At 46.7% G+C, this 19,505-nt stretch overlaps 1 protein-coding gene across 2 annotated transcripts in view; it reads left to right on the top strand.

Moving 5' to 3' along the window:
• The window catches only part of TEX264 (testis expressed 264, ER-phagy receptor), a 127,487-nt gene that overhangs the window by 22,474 nt on the left and 85,508 nt on the right, over positions 1–19,505 (top strand). For both annotated transcript variants that reach the window (XM_090022477.1, XM_090022478.1), the window contains exon 4: positions 7,076–7,297. In XM_090022477.1, the coding sequence (XP_089878603.1) occupies positions 7,076–7,297 (222 nt within the window). The remainder of the gene's footprint in view (positions 1–7,075; positions 7,298–19,505) is intronic.

Raw genomic sequence — 19,505 nt, 5'->3', positions numbered from 1 at the left:
AGGGTTGCATGCAGCTTCCTCTTCTGCCACGTGGGGGCAGCAGTGTGTTGTTTGAACTAGGTCTCTGCTCTGTTGGGGGAGATTGTTGCTTCTGAGAGAATTTTTGCCCAGTTATTTCTGCTTTTTAAAAAAAAATATCTTTGCACTGCAGCATCAAAGTGCATATCTATGTGTGTGTGGGCGTGAGGGGAAGGAAAGGCGAGGAGTCCTGCACGCCACAGGAGGATGCGCAGGCTTGGCATCAGCTGAAATCCGAAGGGAGAGGGAGCAAAATTGAAGCCGGAATTTAGAGGCAAATCAGTGAGGGGCAGAGCATGGAGGGAGGGGAAAGCTCCCTCCACTGACTCCAGGGGGGATTTGTCTGGGGTGTAGCAACATGCAATGTGGAGGAGCGCAACAGCACCCAACGCAGGGGAGTGCAAAGCCTGCTCTGGAGACCCTGCTGGCTGAGCTAACAGGGGGCCAGGACACGTGCTGCTCTGCCCTTCAGCCTTCCCCCCTTTGCTAACATCATGTGGGAGCTGAGCTTGCTGGGCTTGCTGCTCCTGTCCCTCAGGTTTGTATCCCACTGAGGTCCTGAGGGTGGAGCTGCCATAATTACTAACCTCCCAGCTGGCCTTTGGTTTTCTGTATCAGACAGAGATTGGAGCACGTACATGATAGCACATTGTTTTGATTTGCACCTTCTCTCCTGACTCCTGTCACCCCCACTGAGGTCTAATTAATAGGAATTGCAGGCAGGCTTCAGCAGAATATCTCTGTGGCCAATGTTAATACTTGGTTAAGCAGCCTGTGGCAAGTTTTGTCCCCCTTGAGTGGTATGAGTTTCCAGGGCTCAGCATGCAGCCCCAAGCCAATTGCAATTAAAGGATCAGGAAAGCAAAGATGCTGTCTCTGCTTTCCAAGCTCAGTGACTTCCATGCTTCTGGAAGGTGCTGAGAGCCCAGCTCTGGAGACAAGGGTGGCATAAATGACAGCTGTTCCTGTGCAGCTCTGCCACTGTTCCTCCGATGTGACCTGGATGGCTATGTGGGGTACTGCTTCCTCTATGGCCCAGCTGGTCCTGGACATCTCTGCTGTATTGATGACACAGATTGCTATGGGGGTTGTAGGATAGGTTTGCAAACTCATTGGGAAGTATCCCATAAAGCTGTCCAAGTCACAACTGAGGCACAATGGCAGAGCTGCCCAGGAAGTACTGTCACCACCTCTCTCCATGGAAGAGCCACCAACCATGAGGCCTCAATTTTAGTTGCTCTTGGTCTGCGTTTGGAGGAGTGATCCAGAGGCAAAAGAGCCTCATCTCCTACCACCTTGAACAGCCAGGTTTCCTGTGGTGGCCAATGGAGAATTCTGCCCTCATGGCTTCTCTCTGCAGCCTGGCATGTCCCCGTGTTGTCAGGGAACAAGTGATCCTGCCACTGTGGCATATGGGTCTCCTGGGGGCATCGCATTCCCAAAATGGACCTGTCCGCCGGTAGGATGGCAGAATGCAAAGTGGTGTGTGGGGCTGCAGGAGGAGATGTTGAGGATCTGAGAAACAGCTGAAGGACGAGCATGAGTTTGCCTGGCTGAGAGGAAGAGCAGGGAAATGTCAGGTGTTTGACTGATAGTTTTTACAAGAGTCTGTAGGATTCCCTCCTTTATGTGATTGAGAAGTACACGCCTTAGCTAGCCATGGACACAGACATCTGTGTGGACTGTGAGAGAATGAAGGGTCTCCTTGTTTCCCCAGTCCGTTGGTTTTCTTCAATCATTTGAACACACTGGCTACCTCTCTCCTTTCTGCTGAGCCTGCCTCCTCTCTCTCTCTCTGCCTGAACTCTTCCTCTCTCTCTCTCCCCATCTCTCTCCTTTTCCTCCTATCTCAAGCCATTTGTCAAAGCATTGATTTGAACAGATGAGCTTTGAGGAACAGCTTCCTCAGAGTCATTAAGCAAAGGGGCCTTTGGGGGCTTCCTGCCTTGTTTCTCCAGGTACAGACAGAGGAGCTCAGAGGAATTTACCATTATGGATAAACCTTGATAACAGCAGCATCTTAAGTAGAAAAATGAAGTGCAGTCTTGTCCAACGCTGCAGTCAGGGCAGAGATTTGTGGCTGTAATTTGGTTGCTTTCCAAGCTTCTTCCAGTATTGTTGCAGACTTTACTTTTAGCAAAGTTCTCTCCCTCGTCTTCTGTCTCTCTTCACCCCTGCCTTGTCCACCAGCTCTTCTTCCTTTTTTTATATCTTAGTACCTCTGGCCTGAGAACAGTGCCAATTTCCACCCTCTCTAGTTTTACCTCAACCCTAAAAGTTTGTCTCTAGCTCTGGGACCAGGACCCCAGAGAGCAGCTGTGCTTCTTGGGCATCATACAGTTGCCCTCTGCAAGGGGAAAGGTGGTTTGCTCGGGAGGCAGAGCAGTGGCACAAGCCCCTCAAGAGCTAAGACACCTTGCATCCTCAGCAGCACCTTCTGCCCCTGGTGCAAGGTGTGCTGCTCTGCCACCCCTCCGCTCCCCACACATATGTAGCACAAGGGGTGATGTATTAAATGACTTAAACATTTGGAATAAATAGACCCATGGTTTGGCCGTGGGAAGGGAAACCCAAATGGCAGTGCCTTCTGGAAGGGGCTGAGACACTGCAGCAAGGAAGTCCATATAAGACAGTAGGAACGTCTCTGTAGATGGAGGAGGGCATGGCCTCTGTTGCTTTGGCTGCCTGGTCTTTTTGCCTTCCCTTCCCATCTGATGGTCAGTTAGGGCTGGTGCTGTCGTGGTCCGTTCCCGAAGATTTTGGAATTGCAGTGCTTAGAAGGGAACACGGTGCTGACCCGGAAAGCCAGGGCTGTAAGAGCGGATGAAGCACTGCTATCTCCTCTGCTACTGCTGTGGGCATTGTAGTGTCCAAGCACCCCCCTCCCTAGACACAGAAGCACGGCACTCAGAGGACAGCAGTGGGAGAAGAGGGAATACTCTACTTCAGTGGTTCCCAACTCTTTTAGACCATGGACTGGCAAACCATGGACCGGAAGTGACCGCAGACCGGCAAACTGTGGACCAGCATACTGAGTGACCGGCATACTGCAGACCGGCAGCCAACCCTTTTTTATACTCAGTATATGGCTGCCGGTCCGCAGTATGCTGGTCACTTCTGGACTGCTGGTCCAGCAGCCAAGCCATCATGGCCCAGTATCAGGCTGTGGCCTGGGGGTTGGGAACCTCTTCTCCACAGGAGTAACCGGGTTACCTCAGAGACCTGCTCTGCTCTGTGCCGATGGCTTCTCAGGACCCGTCGTTTCCTTTGGGAAATGACACCGTCAGCCAAGAGATGGGGGCTCATTGGTGCAGGTGATGGAGCTTCCTGGGGGTTATACCATGGCTACAGGATGTGGTGAGAGGGTCCAGCCCGTCAGCAGGACCTAGCTTCACTTCAGTGAGGTCTTCTTGTACCCACGCCGCCCTTCTCATGCACTTGCACAAATGCCAATCCAGCTCCTTCTCCTATGAGTTGAAAAGGAAGCAGAAGAGACAGATTGCTGTTGTTTCTATTTTTAACCACCTGGGAGTTGCTGAGAGGCTGTGGTGATGGGAGCCATGCTGGTACCAAGTCAGTCTCGCTGGGAGGTATTTTGTGCCTGTGTTGTAGGCACTTTCCTTTCATGGACTGTGCTGAATCCTACAGTTCACCCAGCTTTCTCCCAGGTGAAGAGCAAACTGTCCCTGCCGCTCACCAAGCTTAGGCCGCCCCTTTTCTACTCCATTTACCTTCCACCCAGCAGCCTGCACCCAGGTTTCCTTTTCCAGAGTCGGCCAGCTTAGCTGAGTTCTCCAGCCACTTTTGCAACAGGCACACAGCAATGTAACCACCAGTAAATTCTAGTCCTGTTAATGGAGAAAGCAAGGAGTTTGTTGAGGGGTCTGTCATCTTGTGGATGCTCCTTGGGTGAGAGTGGCTCTACTGCGGCTACCCCTGGGTCTAGGGAGTGGCAGAACGCCGCTTGCTTGGTTCTTTGTAGTTGGTGCTCTGGCTGCAGCCTTTGATAGCGATCTTGCTTTATCTAACAAAGACACAGAGCTTGGAAACAACCAGCTGGAGCAGGCTAGACTGTGGTTGAGAGAGTCCTTTGTGGCAGTGATGCTCCCTCTCTCTTGGAAGCCCTTTGTCCATGGCCACAGTTCCCCTGGCTGAGGAGGAATAGGTTGGACAGGTTTCCCCAGAAGGAGTGCTGCGAGGCAGCTTTGCTGAGCAAAGCCTCAGGGGGGTGAGGAGCTCTAGAAAGACAGTTTGGAAGGCAGGGCACTAGGCTGGGATGCAGGACACCCGGATTGAGTTGTCCGCTCCTCTGCAGATTCAGAGGAACCTCGGACAAGTCACACACCCTTTTTATGCCTCAATTTCCCATCTGTAAAACAGGTAACTGCATTTTCCTGCCTTCAGGGAGTGTGGAGAGGTAACCACATTAGAGATTGGGAGATACTCGCACACACCAGGGACTGGGGCAATGGAAGTCTCCAAGGTAGGAGGCAGTCAACAGTTTGTTTTGTCTGGTTCTTTCAAGCTCGACTCCCTGGACAGTACCTTAACCTCTCTATTTTCCTTGCACGTTAGCTGAGAGGTCGTTACGGACCAGCTGAGGGGAAACCTCCACCAAGGAGAGGCAGGCTGGGCTTCTGGCTGGCGTGGCAGGATGCCCAAGGTCCTTCCTTAACCCTGCCACTGACTCTGGGTATGTTCCTTGAGCCAACCCCAGCTGCTCCGTGCCTTGGTTCCTTCTCTTGTAAACTGAGGGATATTATTGCTTGTCTTGGACTTATTTAAAGCAGTGCTCAATTTTTTGAGAGCTTGAGTTTGCACCAAGAGTTTTTGCTTGTCATCTGCAAAGACTGAATATTTTTCTCTTTCCATTTTAGTCAAATTAGAGGGCTTTTTTCTGGCACCCCACAGTTTCCTATGGGATGGTTATGTATATATGATGTGCTGACATTTTGGGGCCCAAATTCTGGGTGGTGTAGTAAGGCTCTGAGCCATATTCATTGAGAACTTAATCAGTGATGTTACTGATCTGTCGGAGGGGAGTTGACTGTAAAACTGAAGTATATGACATTGGCCAGCAGGCTACAAGGATCTGTCTGGAAGGCCCTGGCACTGGCTGGGAGGGGACAGGGGATTCTTTACCCACTTTGAACAACAGGGAAATGGGATGGGCTAGAAAGCAAGATAGGAAGGATCCAGAGTGTGGGCTGAGCATTGTTGGTAAGGAGCTGTAGGAACAGCCAAGCTAAGAGAAGTTTGTATCTGAACAGTGCTATATTTAAAAAAAATAGTGACTAAAGCTGACTACCAGGAAGGGGACAGATTTGGACTCTATACTATGTGCTCAATGCCTGAGTAGCTCACCCATATCTGTCACATTCCCACTTTGGTCTGTGGTAGCCAGGGGGAGGGGGAGTGTACAAAATAAATGATCGGAGTAGCAAAAGCAACTAAGAAGAATCTCTCCCATGCTGTTTAACTGGTTCTGGGGCTCTCCCCACCACTCATGGGTCCAGATTCCTCTTTGATGTGGGCACAAATGCCATAATTGGCTTCATGGTGAGTTGCACCCACTTATACTGAGCGGAATTTGGTCCCCATAGAAACCAGATCAGTATAAGTCATGTTCACTGTGCACCCATACCAAGTGCCAGCTTGGTACAATGACATTACTTTGCTGCTCACAACCCTATGTTGGCCACCTTCCACCCGCAGAGGAACAGGTCCCACCCTCTGTCTGGATTCTGCCTGTGTAGGGAGTTTTGAAAATACATTTGCCCAAATCCTGCAGGTCAACTGAATACACCAATGAGTGGGTGCAGTAAAGCAGGCCAATTAAGTGATAGCTGGTAGATTAGATGGAATTGCTAGCTCAGGACTGTGGCCTCAGAAACTTCAAGAGCTTGTTTAATATACAGCCAGCAGATTCCTAACATGGCAGTGCCCACATATGTTAAAGGAGCCACTGAATGGTTCTTGATGTGCAGATAGGAGCAAGGAGCCTTTGAAGTGGCTATCAATCTCTTGTTGCTATTTCATAGCCAGCATTGCAAGGTGTTTGGTGATGACTGATTCAGCCCCATTTGGCTTTTCTGGGTAGATGAATAGCTAATGATCTCACAAAGGGAGGGCTGTCACAAAGGGAAAGGAGGAGTGCTCTTTTTAGTTTAAAGACAGTGAAACTGAGGCACAGAGTAGCTCATGACTTGTTCATGGTTACACAGAGGCAGTAGAATAGAATAATTTGTGGCAGTAGAATAGAATTGAGTCTTATATCCCAGGCTGGGATATAAGCTTTATGGAACGGGTAAAGCTAAATGCCATTTTGTGACTTAGAAGAGAAAGATGATCTGAATAGGCCTAGGATCTGTGAGCTCCAAGCTCTGGTTCTGGCTGACACTGGGTAGCAGAGATCAATAGTTGTAGGTGAGTTCCTTTAACTCTTAGCTCATTTGGTCCCATCAGTGAAATGGGGATCATGCTTTCCCATCACACAGTGGTGAGGATTCTTTGATCTATATTTATGAAGTGCTGTTTCTGCTAGCATGGTGGGGGACCTGGCTAGCAAATGAACCACCTTGGGGAGGCCATAGAAGAATCTTCTACTTGGCCCAGTTCCATGGAGACTCGTTTTCAAGGTGCCATGCCTTTGCCCAATGCTTCTCATTTACAACTATCTTTACATAAAATAATGGCTATTTCCCTAGCATGTGCCTAAGTGTTTTTCTTTCTGGAGTCATTGAATTGATATTGTTTATGGATCAGCATAATGAACAAACAAATCAACTGATTGGCTTTCCCTTGCCCAAGCTTGTAAGGGGGCAGGTTGGCAGTCTGCGGTGCTGTTTGGTTTCTGTCCCACCCCAGTTTGCTGCAATGCATCATTTGTGCTTTGTCCAGCTGTAGCACCTGGCAAGTTAGAAAGCTGCTGGGTTTCTGAGGAACCTTTGCCTGTCCGTGTCCAGCAGGTCATTGTGGAACAATTTGGCCACCTTGGCTCAGATGTTTTTCAGCCTTTTTTCCCTCCTTGATGTCACCTGTTCATTTATCTGCTTAGGTGCTGCCTGAGAAATGCCGCTATGCTGTGGGGCGCATCCTGAGTGAGGGTGAGGAGAAGCCATCAGAGGAGATGATCCAGCTTTTCCAGAAGTTTGGCTTCAAGATCTTTTCCTTTCCAGCTCCCAGCCATGTGGTCATGGCCACCTTCCCATTCACCACACCCTTGTCTATCCACCTGGCAGTGAATCGGGTTCACCCAGCTCTTGACACTTATATCAAGGTGAGTGACCATTGCACGTGGAATGTCTCAGATTCACAGCATGTTAGCCATGCCTTCTCATGCTACTGGCAATTTATAGATGCCATTATCTTCTGGTAATTCTTGGTGTTTGGTCACATAGCCTAAGATCCTCTCCTGCTATTTTGGGTGCAGGAGGTAGTTTACCAATAATAATGTCCTCTTATTCACTTACAAGGACATGGGTCCTCTCCTGCCATTGACTCCTATAGATGTTATGGCTTATCACCTCATAACACTTCTGAGGTTTTGCCATCCCAACCAATGCAATGGCTGGGTTTCTATGTGAAAGTGCTCCCCAGCGGTTAGGAATCTAATCCCGTAAGTGTTGGTTGCGTACCAGCGCTTACTGGATTAGACATCTACTTGTAACTTGACATCTGCTTGTACCGGTCAGTTTCAATTCCCTACCTTCCTTGCAGATTATTCCAAAGAAGTTGGGCAGCAATTTCCAACTGGTTGACCAGTGAATGAGAAGTCTGTAGCATAAATCTTTCCCTCGGGGTTGCCCAGGCTCGGTGTGCCCTTGCTCTGTGGGCATGTGGCAGGATGTTAGAGATCTCTGCTGCCCAGCAGGCTATCTGAGGAAGTATTCATTTAGGTACCTCTGCCTTAAGAAGGTGGTCGTGATTACTGTGGAATCCTGGTGTAGGGTGATGGAGACGGGGTGGATCCCTTTACCTATGGTCTTCTGGGCAACTGCTGCTCCATTCATCTTTCATTGCTATTTCTCTGTCAAGCTGTATTGTGAACTCTCCACTTCACCTTCCTTATGTGTCTCAACCCACCCTCCCCAAACTCCTCTCAGCTGTCAGATGCAGGCACTTTCTTTCTTCAAGCTCAGCCCAAGGTTTTTCCTAGTGATGGGCTGTTTCCTGAAGGGCAAGTTACACCCTCATTCTTGTCATCCAGCTAGCAGGAATATCTATCATCCTTCACAAACATGAGGGCAGAGCAGACTGGGTTGGTGCCCTGCAGAAGGATCTGGCACCCAGCAAGGAAACTGTTATCAAGCAGCAGGGAGCTATGGGAAAGTCTGAGATACCAATATAGATCCCTGGGATTCTTAGCTGACAGTGGGCAAATGTTCAGTAGTTTTGTTAGTATGAATGGACTCACTAGAGTATTTATAGGACAGGCTGGAAGCAGACTGCCCACCATAGCTCAGACAATTAGCTCCTGTCCTGATCTGCACCACTGTCTGTGTCACATTTCTAGGCTGCCCCAGGACTGGTGCACCTTGGCTGACCTACAGCCCCTACTGCTGTTCCAGTCCTAGCTAACCCTTGCCTTGTTAGGGCACCTCAGTCCTGAGCTGTAGTCCTTGTGGGTCTTGTAGTAGGTTCTCAGGCACTGAGACCTGAAGGTAGATGTAGGGCTCTTCTGATGACTTATACAGATTCAGGCGGGAGTGTATACTTCCGAATGGAGAGAGAGTTGGGGTCAGGGATGGAGGAAGCCTTAAAGAGAAACCCCTGGGCACAGCCCAGTTGGAATGAAATTTACGTTTTGTTGTGATTTAACTCAACAATGAAAGCAAGTCCTAGAATGGGTCAAACCTAGTCTATTATCAATGTGCCTGAACTTTGTTCAGAGCAGGATAGGAACCACATCCCTATGGCCTCTCTTGAGCAGTAGTTGCCAGTCTTGGCTCATGGTGATAAGTGGAGACTGTGATGATAGCATCTTGTGACCTTGGGGCCTGTGTAGGATGCTGAAGCTTAGTTCGAAGTTAGGAAAGGCCAGAGCACATGTTCTTCTGTGGCATCCCGCCATCAAATGCAGGCACTTGAATTTGCTCATCTTGAAATGGCTATTTATATACTTCCCAGTCCTGGCAAAAATCCCAGCCATGTGGGAAACTGTGAAAAGTATCTTCAGCCTGTTTTTTCCTTGCAAAATTGATAGCCAAGCGCTAGCACCAGCCCACGATCTGCAGTGGGGTATGTTAAAGGCTGTGGCAAACAGCCTTTTCTATTCTGTTCAGTGCTTGGGCAGATTCCTGCTGTAGCCAGCAGGAGGTGTGCTTATCTCCATGAATGGGTTAGTTTGTCTGTCGACTTGTGCCCACATCCTGTTGCTAAAAGTATGGGGTTTGAAGACTGGTGGAGGATGTGGAGGGTACAGTACCTACCTTCCAGTTTTGTGTTTGTAGCTCAGCCCTCTTAACACCTCTTCCTGGAAATGTTCAGTGCTAGAGGACAGCAGTGTAATCAGTACAGGAGATCAGTTCTTTGGCTCTTCTATGAGTGATGTGTGTCTGCTACCCTGTGATAAGTTGTGGGCATAGTGTGTGTGTGTGTGTGTGTGTGTGTGTGTGTGTGTGTGTGTGTGGAGGAGGGTTGGGGTGGCTGGGGGAGCATCAGGTTTGTTAAATCAGTGCTTGATAGTGCAGAGATGACGTTGTGTTGCTCCAGGAAAGGTCCTGAAGAGCGCATCTGTCACACGCGAGATGAAATCATTAGAGCTAAAAAGGGAGCCACAGATTGTGCTGGGAACACCTGGCAGCATTTAATGAGAGAGCTGCCTTTCTGTTAAAAAAAAAAAATCCAGCTTTCGGGAATGGCGCATGTTCAGAAAAAATGGAGGACAGGGGACGTCCTAAACTCAGCCTTTCCCTTTTGAATTGGCAAGGCAGGGATGTCTGTTCAGGCATTGCTCCCCCACACCTCAGGTCTGTGCACAGTGTTACCAGGTAGCATCCATGTTGGGAATCTTAAGTCAGAGGCATATATTGCTTTGGGTTTTATATTGCATACCCCCTTATGTGGGGTAGAGCATTGCTGTCAATCCGAGTAGTTAGTCATTGTCCTTAGAGTGAAGTGGAGGTGAAAATCAAATCAGAGGTCATCTCCCTACCATTTCCTGAGCCTTTGGCCAGGATCAAATATTCTTTTGTTTGGAGGACAGCACACAGCAGGCCTACACACTTTTCACCCCCAGTAATTACTGAAGTCTTATGGTGCACTTCCCAATCATAGATCTCAAAGCACTTTATGAAAGAAAGTAACTGTCATATACTGCTGGGAAACACGGGTGCATGGAGAGATTTAGGTGACTTTGGGCCAGGATTATGAGCCAGTTGGTAGTGGAGATGAGAGCAGAACCCAGAGGCCCTGACCCTCTCCTGGATCTTTGACCAGATTATTGGTCCTCAAGGCTATGTCAGTGATGTGGTCAGTCAGGGCTTCATTTGCTGCTCTGCCATGAATTTGTGCCCTAAAAACCTCCATAGCCTACTTGTGCTAGAGGGCAACACCAGCATGTGTTACAGTGGGTCAAGAAGGCAGAATCTCATTGGGATTCCCTGTCCTTACCAGTTTCCCCCATTTTCACTTCTCATTTGTGGCTGGCACAAGGGCTGCTTACACCATGACTCTATGATGACTCTATCCTCTGCTTTGGTCCTTGGGGGCTTTGTCCAAGTTTGACCCATCCCCACCCCCTGCTATTAGGACTGAGATGTGGTCATGATGATCTGGGGGGGTGGTACCCTGAGGAAGGTATATGTAGTACCAGTTGAAAATGCACCCATTACCTGTTTCATTGCTCAAGGGACAGGGGACTGTGGCATAATACCTGGCTTCAGCCACTGTTACAGCAAGTAAAAGCAGTACTAGCTTCTCCAGGCATGTCTGTAAAGGCACTTCAGTTCCTACCTACAGTTCCACCCCACCCCCAGTGCCCCTGTGCTATTTCAGTCCTTTATGCCAGTGCCCTGCTCCTCCTCCATGCTATTCCAGCCCTAGGCTCTCCACACAGCCCTGTTATTGCTCCTTGATTCCCATCTGCTGGCTTTCTTTTTATTCCAGCCCTGGGCTCCCTGTACAGCTCTGTTTTGAGCACTTTAGTCCCACTGACTGCTCTTCCATTCCTGTGCCCGTGCTGAGTAGATCCAGCCACGCTTGTTAAATCGTGTGGTTCGATGTGAACAGGGACTAGGGACCAGGCTTGTCACCAGACAGCTCCTTTTTGCTTGTCAGCTAACTCAAGTTTGCTCTTGAGCCCTCAGAGGTGTCATGCTGTTGTTCCTCCTCTGCTGTGTGCCATCAGGACCCCAAGCTTCTTTTCCTTCTGCATGCCATTGCAGAGGACTGTGGACTTCTGCAGCTGTCAGTAGTCAGCATTCCCACAGGTGCCTTTCCCAAAATTGTAGATATGCTAACTTTTCCTTGCTGGCACAGCAAAATGGCACCTGCTCCCCTGGCACCTGTTGGAGAGGCAGTGGGGAAACATCAAGAGAGAAACTTTCATGGAAACAGGTGACCTGTGCACATTTTCTGATGGGAATTTGCGTTGTCATGGAGACAGCTTCTCCAAATAGCTTTCCCCCCAACACCTCCCTCCTGCAACCCAAGACGCAAGTGAGACGGGTTTGCAGTGTCTAGCTTGAAAAAGATTCTTTTAATGAGAGTCATAGGTCATATGCACCGAGCAGGGGAGACCCCCTTTTTGCTTCTTCCTCCCCGCGGGATCCAGAGAGGAGGAGAACAGGATTAGAAAAGATAAGAAGCATCAAAGTGCCGCAGCGATGGAGATGAAATGCAGTCTCCAGTTGAGAGAAGGAATTAGTTCAAATGGATTGGATCATCTCAGAGGGGAGGACAACTTAGCAACCCATTAATAAAGCCCTGGGAGTGGGGGTGTGGGAGATGGAAGCAAGAATTGAAGCTGTGGAGAAGGAAGAGCTTGAGATAAAGAGACAGGGAAGCAGAGCTGAGGAAAAGAGGGAGGCTGATGGGGAGAAAGGCTGAAAGGAGGCAGGAGAAGTGCGGAAGCCATAAGGTAAGGGTTAATAGACAGTGAAGAATAGGGAATGGTAGTGAGTACAGGAGGAGCTTGGTAGCTGCTTCTGGAATAGGAGAGGTTAAGAATGGGAATGCAGAAGAAAGTCCTGAGAAAACAAGAGGAGAAAAGGATTGGGTAGGAGATGGTCAGGAGGCAGAGCTTCTTGGCAAGAGGAGGACAGTGAGGCAAAGGCAGGAGATGGGACTGGATAAGACATCAGGAGACAAAGGAAATGATATGGAGGGAGGTCAGGGGAGTCCAGGAACCGGAGGTGGGGAAGGTTTAGAGGACTGAAGAAGAACATAATGAGAAGCCAAGAAATGGAACTGGTGGGAGCATGGAGGGAGCCCTGAGTAGCAAGGAAAAGAGAAGCAATGAAGGAAATGTCATTCTCTCCCATCCTGTTTGCAGGTGAGTCCATTTCTAATGCAGTGTGTGCGGGCAGGAAGCATATTAACCTCTCCTGTTCCAGATGTCTTTGCTGCATGAACACAGCCTCTTACCCTTAGCCCTGCTGCCATCCACACTGGATAGTCACCCATGGTTGGTGGTGCACCAAGTCTAGCTAGTTAACCTGGCAGAGGATATGAGCTAGAAAATGGGCTTCAGTTTAACCAGGTCTGAAATCTACATGCTTTGCAGTGAGGCTACAGGCTGAAGTGCCCAAGTGTTGGTAACCCTCTCCATTGTCCAATGATTCTCTCCAGAGGACATACAAATTAACATATAAGTTGGCTGGGAAAGGAACCTAGAGCATTTCACCAAGAACTGGGGGATATGCCCTTAGACACACACAGTTGAGTCCAGAAACAGTAAGCACATGTTTACATTGATAGGGACTGGCTGGGCAAGGTTAACTTGGGTGCCAGTAACTGTGCAGAACAGATATAGTCCCTGCACTCAGGTTCACTTAGGGATTGGGTACAAGTTCTGAATGTTGAGCAGATGGGTGAACCAAGATTGCAGCCCTCTTAAAAACAGGACAGCTTAAAGCTGCCATTCCAGCGCTGTGTGGGTCCTCAGCAACACCGCTTCCCACTACTCCTGGTGGAGCTTCCTCATAGGAGAGTGGTGCTGCATTTATGAGTCCCACTGTCTGGCTCAACATTCACAATCTTCTGCCCAGTCCCTGAGTGAACCTGAGCTCTGTGACTGTCTACATTGCACCGTTCCTCAAGATAACTGGCACCCACGTTAGCTTGGGCACTCACTGAAGCACAGCCACATCTGGGTGGAACGGAGCTGCTGCTTTGCTCCACTGCACCTCACAATGCCATATTAGTGTAGGCTCATTTATGTTGCTGCTGTTTCTGGAAGGTGAGTAGGCAGAAAACTCAAAGACAGCAGAGACCCAGAGGACTTGTTTAATTTAGGAACCTGAGGCAGGAATACACCCATCAGGAAGTAGACAGAGACCAAGAAGAACTGTCAGCTGATAAAGCTGATTGGAACCAAACTGAGGCTCCATGGTGGGCCCAGCATTCAGTCTCCTGCAACAGGCCTCCAGGCAGTTCTCTCACCAGTACGCTGTGCACCGACATGGCACTTGACTCTGGCATTCTGCACTCTGACTGTTCCCCAGCACAACCCATAGCAATCAGGAGAAAAATGAACAAAGGTCACTTGGTGCTATTTTGCAACGTCTTCAATAATAAAATTACCTAACACCTCTCTAATCTTTTCTGTCTGAGCAGAATCTCCCAGGCCTGAATCTAACACCCCACAACACCTCTGCCTCCTGTTAGGTTGGGACCAACCCAGTTGGCACTGAGAAAACTGAAATGCAGAGAAAAAGGCTGCATCTTTGTGTCCTGGTGGCAGAGCTGAGACTAAAACCCAAGAGTCCTGTTCTAACTACTCGAAAACACTGCCCCAAACATAATGTGTGGAGCATGTCTTCAGAAACAAATTTTCAGGCATGTGAGGCATATGTCCAAATGGATCCTATTTGTCGCACTACACCTGTCCTTCTATCTGTCACTCACAGCAACTAAACCCAACTACAGGGTTGGGAGCAGGAGGGTAAGAGTAACATAACACGAGATGCACAGATGCAGCAGCGTATCGGATATATGCAGGATGTGAGAATCGGAGAGGAGGCTGAGGCTGATCCTGGCAGCTCTAGTGCGCACACACTCCCTTTCCAGCTGCCAGGTCCCCACAGTAGCAGGTCATGGTATGCAAATAAGTTTCTCTAAAGACACTCTCCCAGAGTGAGCATTTTTAATGACATTGTGGGCAGGTTATTAAACTATAACCTCCTGCCATTTCAGGGACCGTTTATTCATGGTTTCAGTTTAATTAGCCCTCTGTGGCAATTTGCATGCATGTGCATGCATGTGTACTGGACTTCCCAAATCTAAACTTTCCATTTGGAGACCTGGAGGGTCTTGCATTTTCTGTCCCTGCGGCTCCTTGGGCAGCCAGCGAGGTGTTTAATTGTATCCTAGCGGGGAAGTCCATCTGGTTTGTAGAGTTCTCTGTGAAGGATGGCCTAGTTTCTGGCCACTTTCTTAGTGGACACCTGCCCTTGTTGCAGCCCCCAAAGCACATGGCTCAGGCTGGCCGTTTTTGTCAGCAATCTCAGAAAGCCAAGACCTGTATGGGCTGTAGAGATCATGTTTCCTTCGGGTTAGGATTGAGGCATGATGGTGGGTTAGTACAGAGGAAACTTACATACTTGTTGCTTATTCTTTAGATAAAAACAGTTCCATCTTCTAGACTGCTGTTCTCTTATCTTTTGCTGTAGCCCTAGTTTAGTCTGGAACATATTATGTTCTGGCTCTGAATACTCCATTCTGAGCCTGATGGTGATATAAGGCTTTGGGGTAAAAGGTTCAAAGGCACCCAAGTCCCAGTTTCGGAAATGACTGAAAAGTATAAGTTCCATTAATTTCTGGTGATGCTTAAGATCCTGAGCACCACTGTAACTTTTAAAAATGAGACTTAGGCTCTTTGGCCATTGTTTTCAAGTATTTCCTTTGGACTGTAGTGAAATCCCACTGCAAATTCTCCATCATTCCCATCATAATAGATTTACTTCTAAGACAAGTGCTGGGAAGACCTATAGTATTAAGCAAAGCAGGCAACCTGATGACAGTCACTACAGTGAATACCAGCTACTACACTACTTTCTGACCCTGGCTTCTTTTAGTAGAGGTAAGTATGTGCCTAGTGCAATAAACTCATGATTTGATAGATTACAGGGCGAGAAAGGACCATCGTGATCGTTGGTTCTGACCTCCCGTATCCATGGCATAGGATTTGCCTGAATTAATTCTGTGAATTAGAGCATATTTTCTAGGAAAACATTCAGATTTATCTTATAGATTGCTAGTGATGGAGACTCTACAAGAAGCATAAATTGTTCCATTGGTTATCTACCTTTACTGTTATATCTTGTTTCTAGTTTGAATGCATCTAGAGTCTGTTTCATTGGATCTCTTCATCTGCTAGATTGAGGAGCTCATTGTTAGAGTTTTGTTTCTCTTGTAGGTACTCTGAGACTGTCATCAAGTTGCCCTATACGTTTCTCTTTGAAAAGCAAAAGACTCAGATTCTAGAGTCTTTCTTTTGGGCTAAGTACAAGCAATCAGAAAGCCCGGGGTTGAATCGATTCAATCTTTACAGGTTAGTCTAAGCCGCATAAGTTGAACTGATAAGCAAGTTAACAGACATTCACTTTTGATTCTGGAAATGCAGCCACATGCCTGTAGTGGCTCAGGCCAGAAGCTGGGGTGCATTAGAACATGCCTCCCTGCTTGGCTGGAGCAGACAGCTTGAGCCAAGGCTAGCCTGCCCACCCTGCAAGGCAGGGTTTGCAGGGGAGGTGCAAAGCATCCCAGGATGCTGGGGGACTGTGAGTTATTTGAATCTAGAGGATCTGGGATAGAATTTCAATAACCTGATTTAACTTAAATCACTTAAATGTGATACTATGTACATCCAGATTTATCTTAAACCAGTTTCAGGCATTTTGAAAGTTGTTTATGTGCACTGAACTTCCATTGTGTTACAGATTTGAACCAGTTTCTGATCACTTATACTGATTTATGTTTAATTTCTATCCCTAGCTGTAATGGCTTGTTTTCCAAACCTTTAATCATTTTCATGGTTCTTTGCTGAACCTTCTCCATTTTTTCAACAGCCTTTCTAAAACTGTGAACAGCAGAAATAGACACTGTATTCCAGGGGCAGTCAAACATAACACCTAGTTCTGCTCAATATTCTTCTGTCTATGCGTCCAACATTTGCACTAGCTTTTTAGTTAGTTTTGCACTTGAAGTTTATATCCAGATGATTATTTGCTATGATCCTGATTCTTTTTCAGAGTCACTGCTTTCCAGGATGAATCCATTCTCATCAAAATATGACCTACTTTTTTTCTTCCTGGATGTATAATTTTATATTTGGCCATTTTAAAGTGTGTATTGTCTGCTTGTCCCCAGTTTACTAAGACACTTTGTGGCCTGTCCTCTTTCTTATCACTTTCCAATCTTTGTTTTATCTGCAAACTTTATGAGTGAAGGTTTTGTTTTCTTCAAGCGTATTGATAAAAAAGCTGAATTAACGTACAGTGCAGAACTGAGCTTTCCAACCCTCACAGTGATAGTTTCCCATTTACAGATATTGCTGAAACATGTTGGTTAGCCAGTTTTTAATCAATTTAATGTGTGTCATGTTAATTTTCTGTAGGTCTAGTTATTTAATCAAAGTGGTGTGTGATATAAAATCAAATGCCTTACAGAAATCTAAATATATTGCATCAACACTATTCCCTTTATCAATCAAGCTTGTAATCTCATCAAAAAGGAGATATCAAGTTAGTTGACAGGATCTATTTTCCATAAACCCACATTGATTGGCATTAATTGCATTTCCCTACTTCTAGACTTGCTTTAATTGAGTCCTGAGTTAGCTATTTCATTGTTTTGTCCAGGATCAATGGCAGGCTGTGACAGGCCTGTAATTACCTGGATTGTCCTGTTTCCCATTACATATCAGGACAACTTTAGTTTTTTTTCTGGTCTTGTACAACCTCCACAGTGTTCTAAGAAAATCAGCATGATTGGTCCAGGGAGCAGGTTGAACAGCTCTTCTAAAACTTTCAGATCTGAGTTATATGGACTTTCTGATTTAAAATTGTCTAAGTATTGTAGCTATCTTTTAACAGCCTCCCTGAGTTTCCACTGAAATGGAAAATGTTTGTCATCCTCCTGTGATATGGCTTATGTCATCTGGCTGTTTCCCAATTGAAGAACAGAAAGATTATTGAATGCTTTTATTTTTTTGGCATTACTATTGATAATTCTTCATTTCTGTCTAGTGATGGATCAATACCATTGTCAAGATTGTTTGTGTTCCTAATAAACTTAAGAAACTATTTTTTTTCTTAATTCAGTTGGTTATAGATTTTCCCTTGTGTGCTTCCCTTAGCAGGTTTCTCCAGTTTCTACCTTCTGATTTGTATTCATTATCATTAATTGTCCCTTTCTTCTATTTGTTATAGTTTTCTTATTTTTATTGCTGCTTTAACTTTCCTTCTAAACCAGCTTGTTTCTTTAAACCATGAAAGTCTTGCTTGTGGCTTTCTGGACATCTAGTTAAATATTCTTTAAAAATTCTCTAGTATCATTCACATTTTTCTGTTTTAATTTTCTCCCCCAGTGATTTGGCTTGCAAAGCTGAAAACAATTATGAAATTGGCCTTTTATAGCACCCAGAATACATATAAGTATTTGGATTTTGCTCTGTTGGCTTCTGACAAACGTGATGAAGTCATGATCGTTTATAATTAAACTGCTTCTAATTTTTTGTTCTGTGATCAGTTCTCCTGTATTTGCTAATATGAGGTCTAATGTTGATCTCCCCCCACACCCATTTCACCCCTCCCATTTTGGATGCAACACATTGTGAGTTAGGAAAATGTCATCTATTCTGCTTAGAAATTCCAGGGATGTTTTGGTACCGGCAGCATCAGATTTCTAACATATGTCACTCAGTCCCCCATGATGCAGCTTTTTCCTTACACATTATAGATAAGTGCTTATAGAGCTGTTTGTCTTGTATTCAAGTGTGTTTTGGTGGTTTGTAGCCAGCACCAGCTAGTACCCCATCTTCTGCGTTATCTATGAGGACATTGATTCACAAGGATTCAGGATCATTATCTTCCAAGTGATTGTCAGTGACTTGAAAACAGGTACTGTCATTTTTTGACATAGAGTGCCACTCACACTCTCTTTTCTGCATTTGATCCTTCCTAAGCCAGTTATACCCACTGATTTTTAACATTCTAGTCATGGGAATCATTCCACCAGGTTTTCAGTGATATCAACTAGTTTGAATTAATGCTTATAAATGAGCACTTTTGATTCCTCTTGTTTATTACCAGTGTCTTATCATTGGTAAATGAGCAATTAAAATTCGTCTTCTCTTCATGTCCTTTGGTGCCTTGGTGCATTAGCAGGAGAGGATTTTGGTTGAACCCATGCTACAGCTGGAGCAGGCAGGGAAGAATCATCAGCATCATGGGTACAGCTCCCAACTGTCTGGCCTTGGCTTGGGTGCAGTCAATGCCCATGCCACTGAAAATCCCTGGCCTGTGTTTGATTGGAGTTGGGTTGTTCTGGCCCATGGCCCATAAAGGTTGCCAGACATTGATCTAGAAATTCTGTTCCCCATCTAGTGAGATGGAGGCAGTACAGAGAAAGGGGAGACCAGTTTTCTACTAAACCCAAGCCCTTTATCTTACACCATTAACTTATCCACCACTTCACTTCTAGACCCCATTTGCTCATGGGACAGGGCAGGTGTCAGAGTAGATCGTTTGGATGTATTTCTCCTTCATTATCCTTTTGTGTTCTTTGATACCAGATACCAGCTGTGAATTACTCTGCACAGCAGTGCCATCAGTGCATTGCACTGGGGGTTCTTTGCTCCAGTCAGTCTCAAAAAACGGTGTAATTTTAGAATGTCATCTTGCAACTTACTCTAAGGCCTCCTCTACGTGTTACAGGTATTGCACAATTAACTGGTTAATTGCACAATTACCTTGAGACCAGCTACACATGGAAAGTACTTATCACACCATAAAAAGCTCCAACCAGCTACAAAGTTAGACCTGGAAATATGTAGTAACCTTATAGCTGGTTACTATCAAGCTTTAATTTGTACATGTAGCAGGATCTTGCCCAGCCAGGCTCCCAGCTGCACGGGTGCACTGTGTCCAGCCAGAGCTGGGAGTTCTACAGCTGAGGGAACTCTCAGCCCTAGCGACTGCCAAGTCTGGGTCCTGGCAGCTGAGTGGCACAGCTGTCCCAGAGGTGTGTGAAACCCCTGGGGCTGGGGAGATCATGACAGCCACGATCTCCCAGCCCCAGGTGTGCATGGGGTGCTCCTGTGG

Source organism: Crocodylus siamensis, chromosome 11 (assembly GCF_052110815.1).
Source record: "Crocodylus siamensis isolate JL-2025a chromosome 11, ASM5211081v1, whole genome shotgun sequence".
In the NCBI taxonomy this organism is placed as follows: domain Eukaryota; kingdom Metazoa; phylum Chordata; order Crocodylia; family Crocodylidae; genus Crocodylus; species Crocodylus siamensis.
The sequence above is the reverse complement of the archived record's forward strand: the minus strand, read 5'-3'. Positions and strand labels throughout refer to the sequence as shown.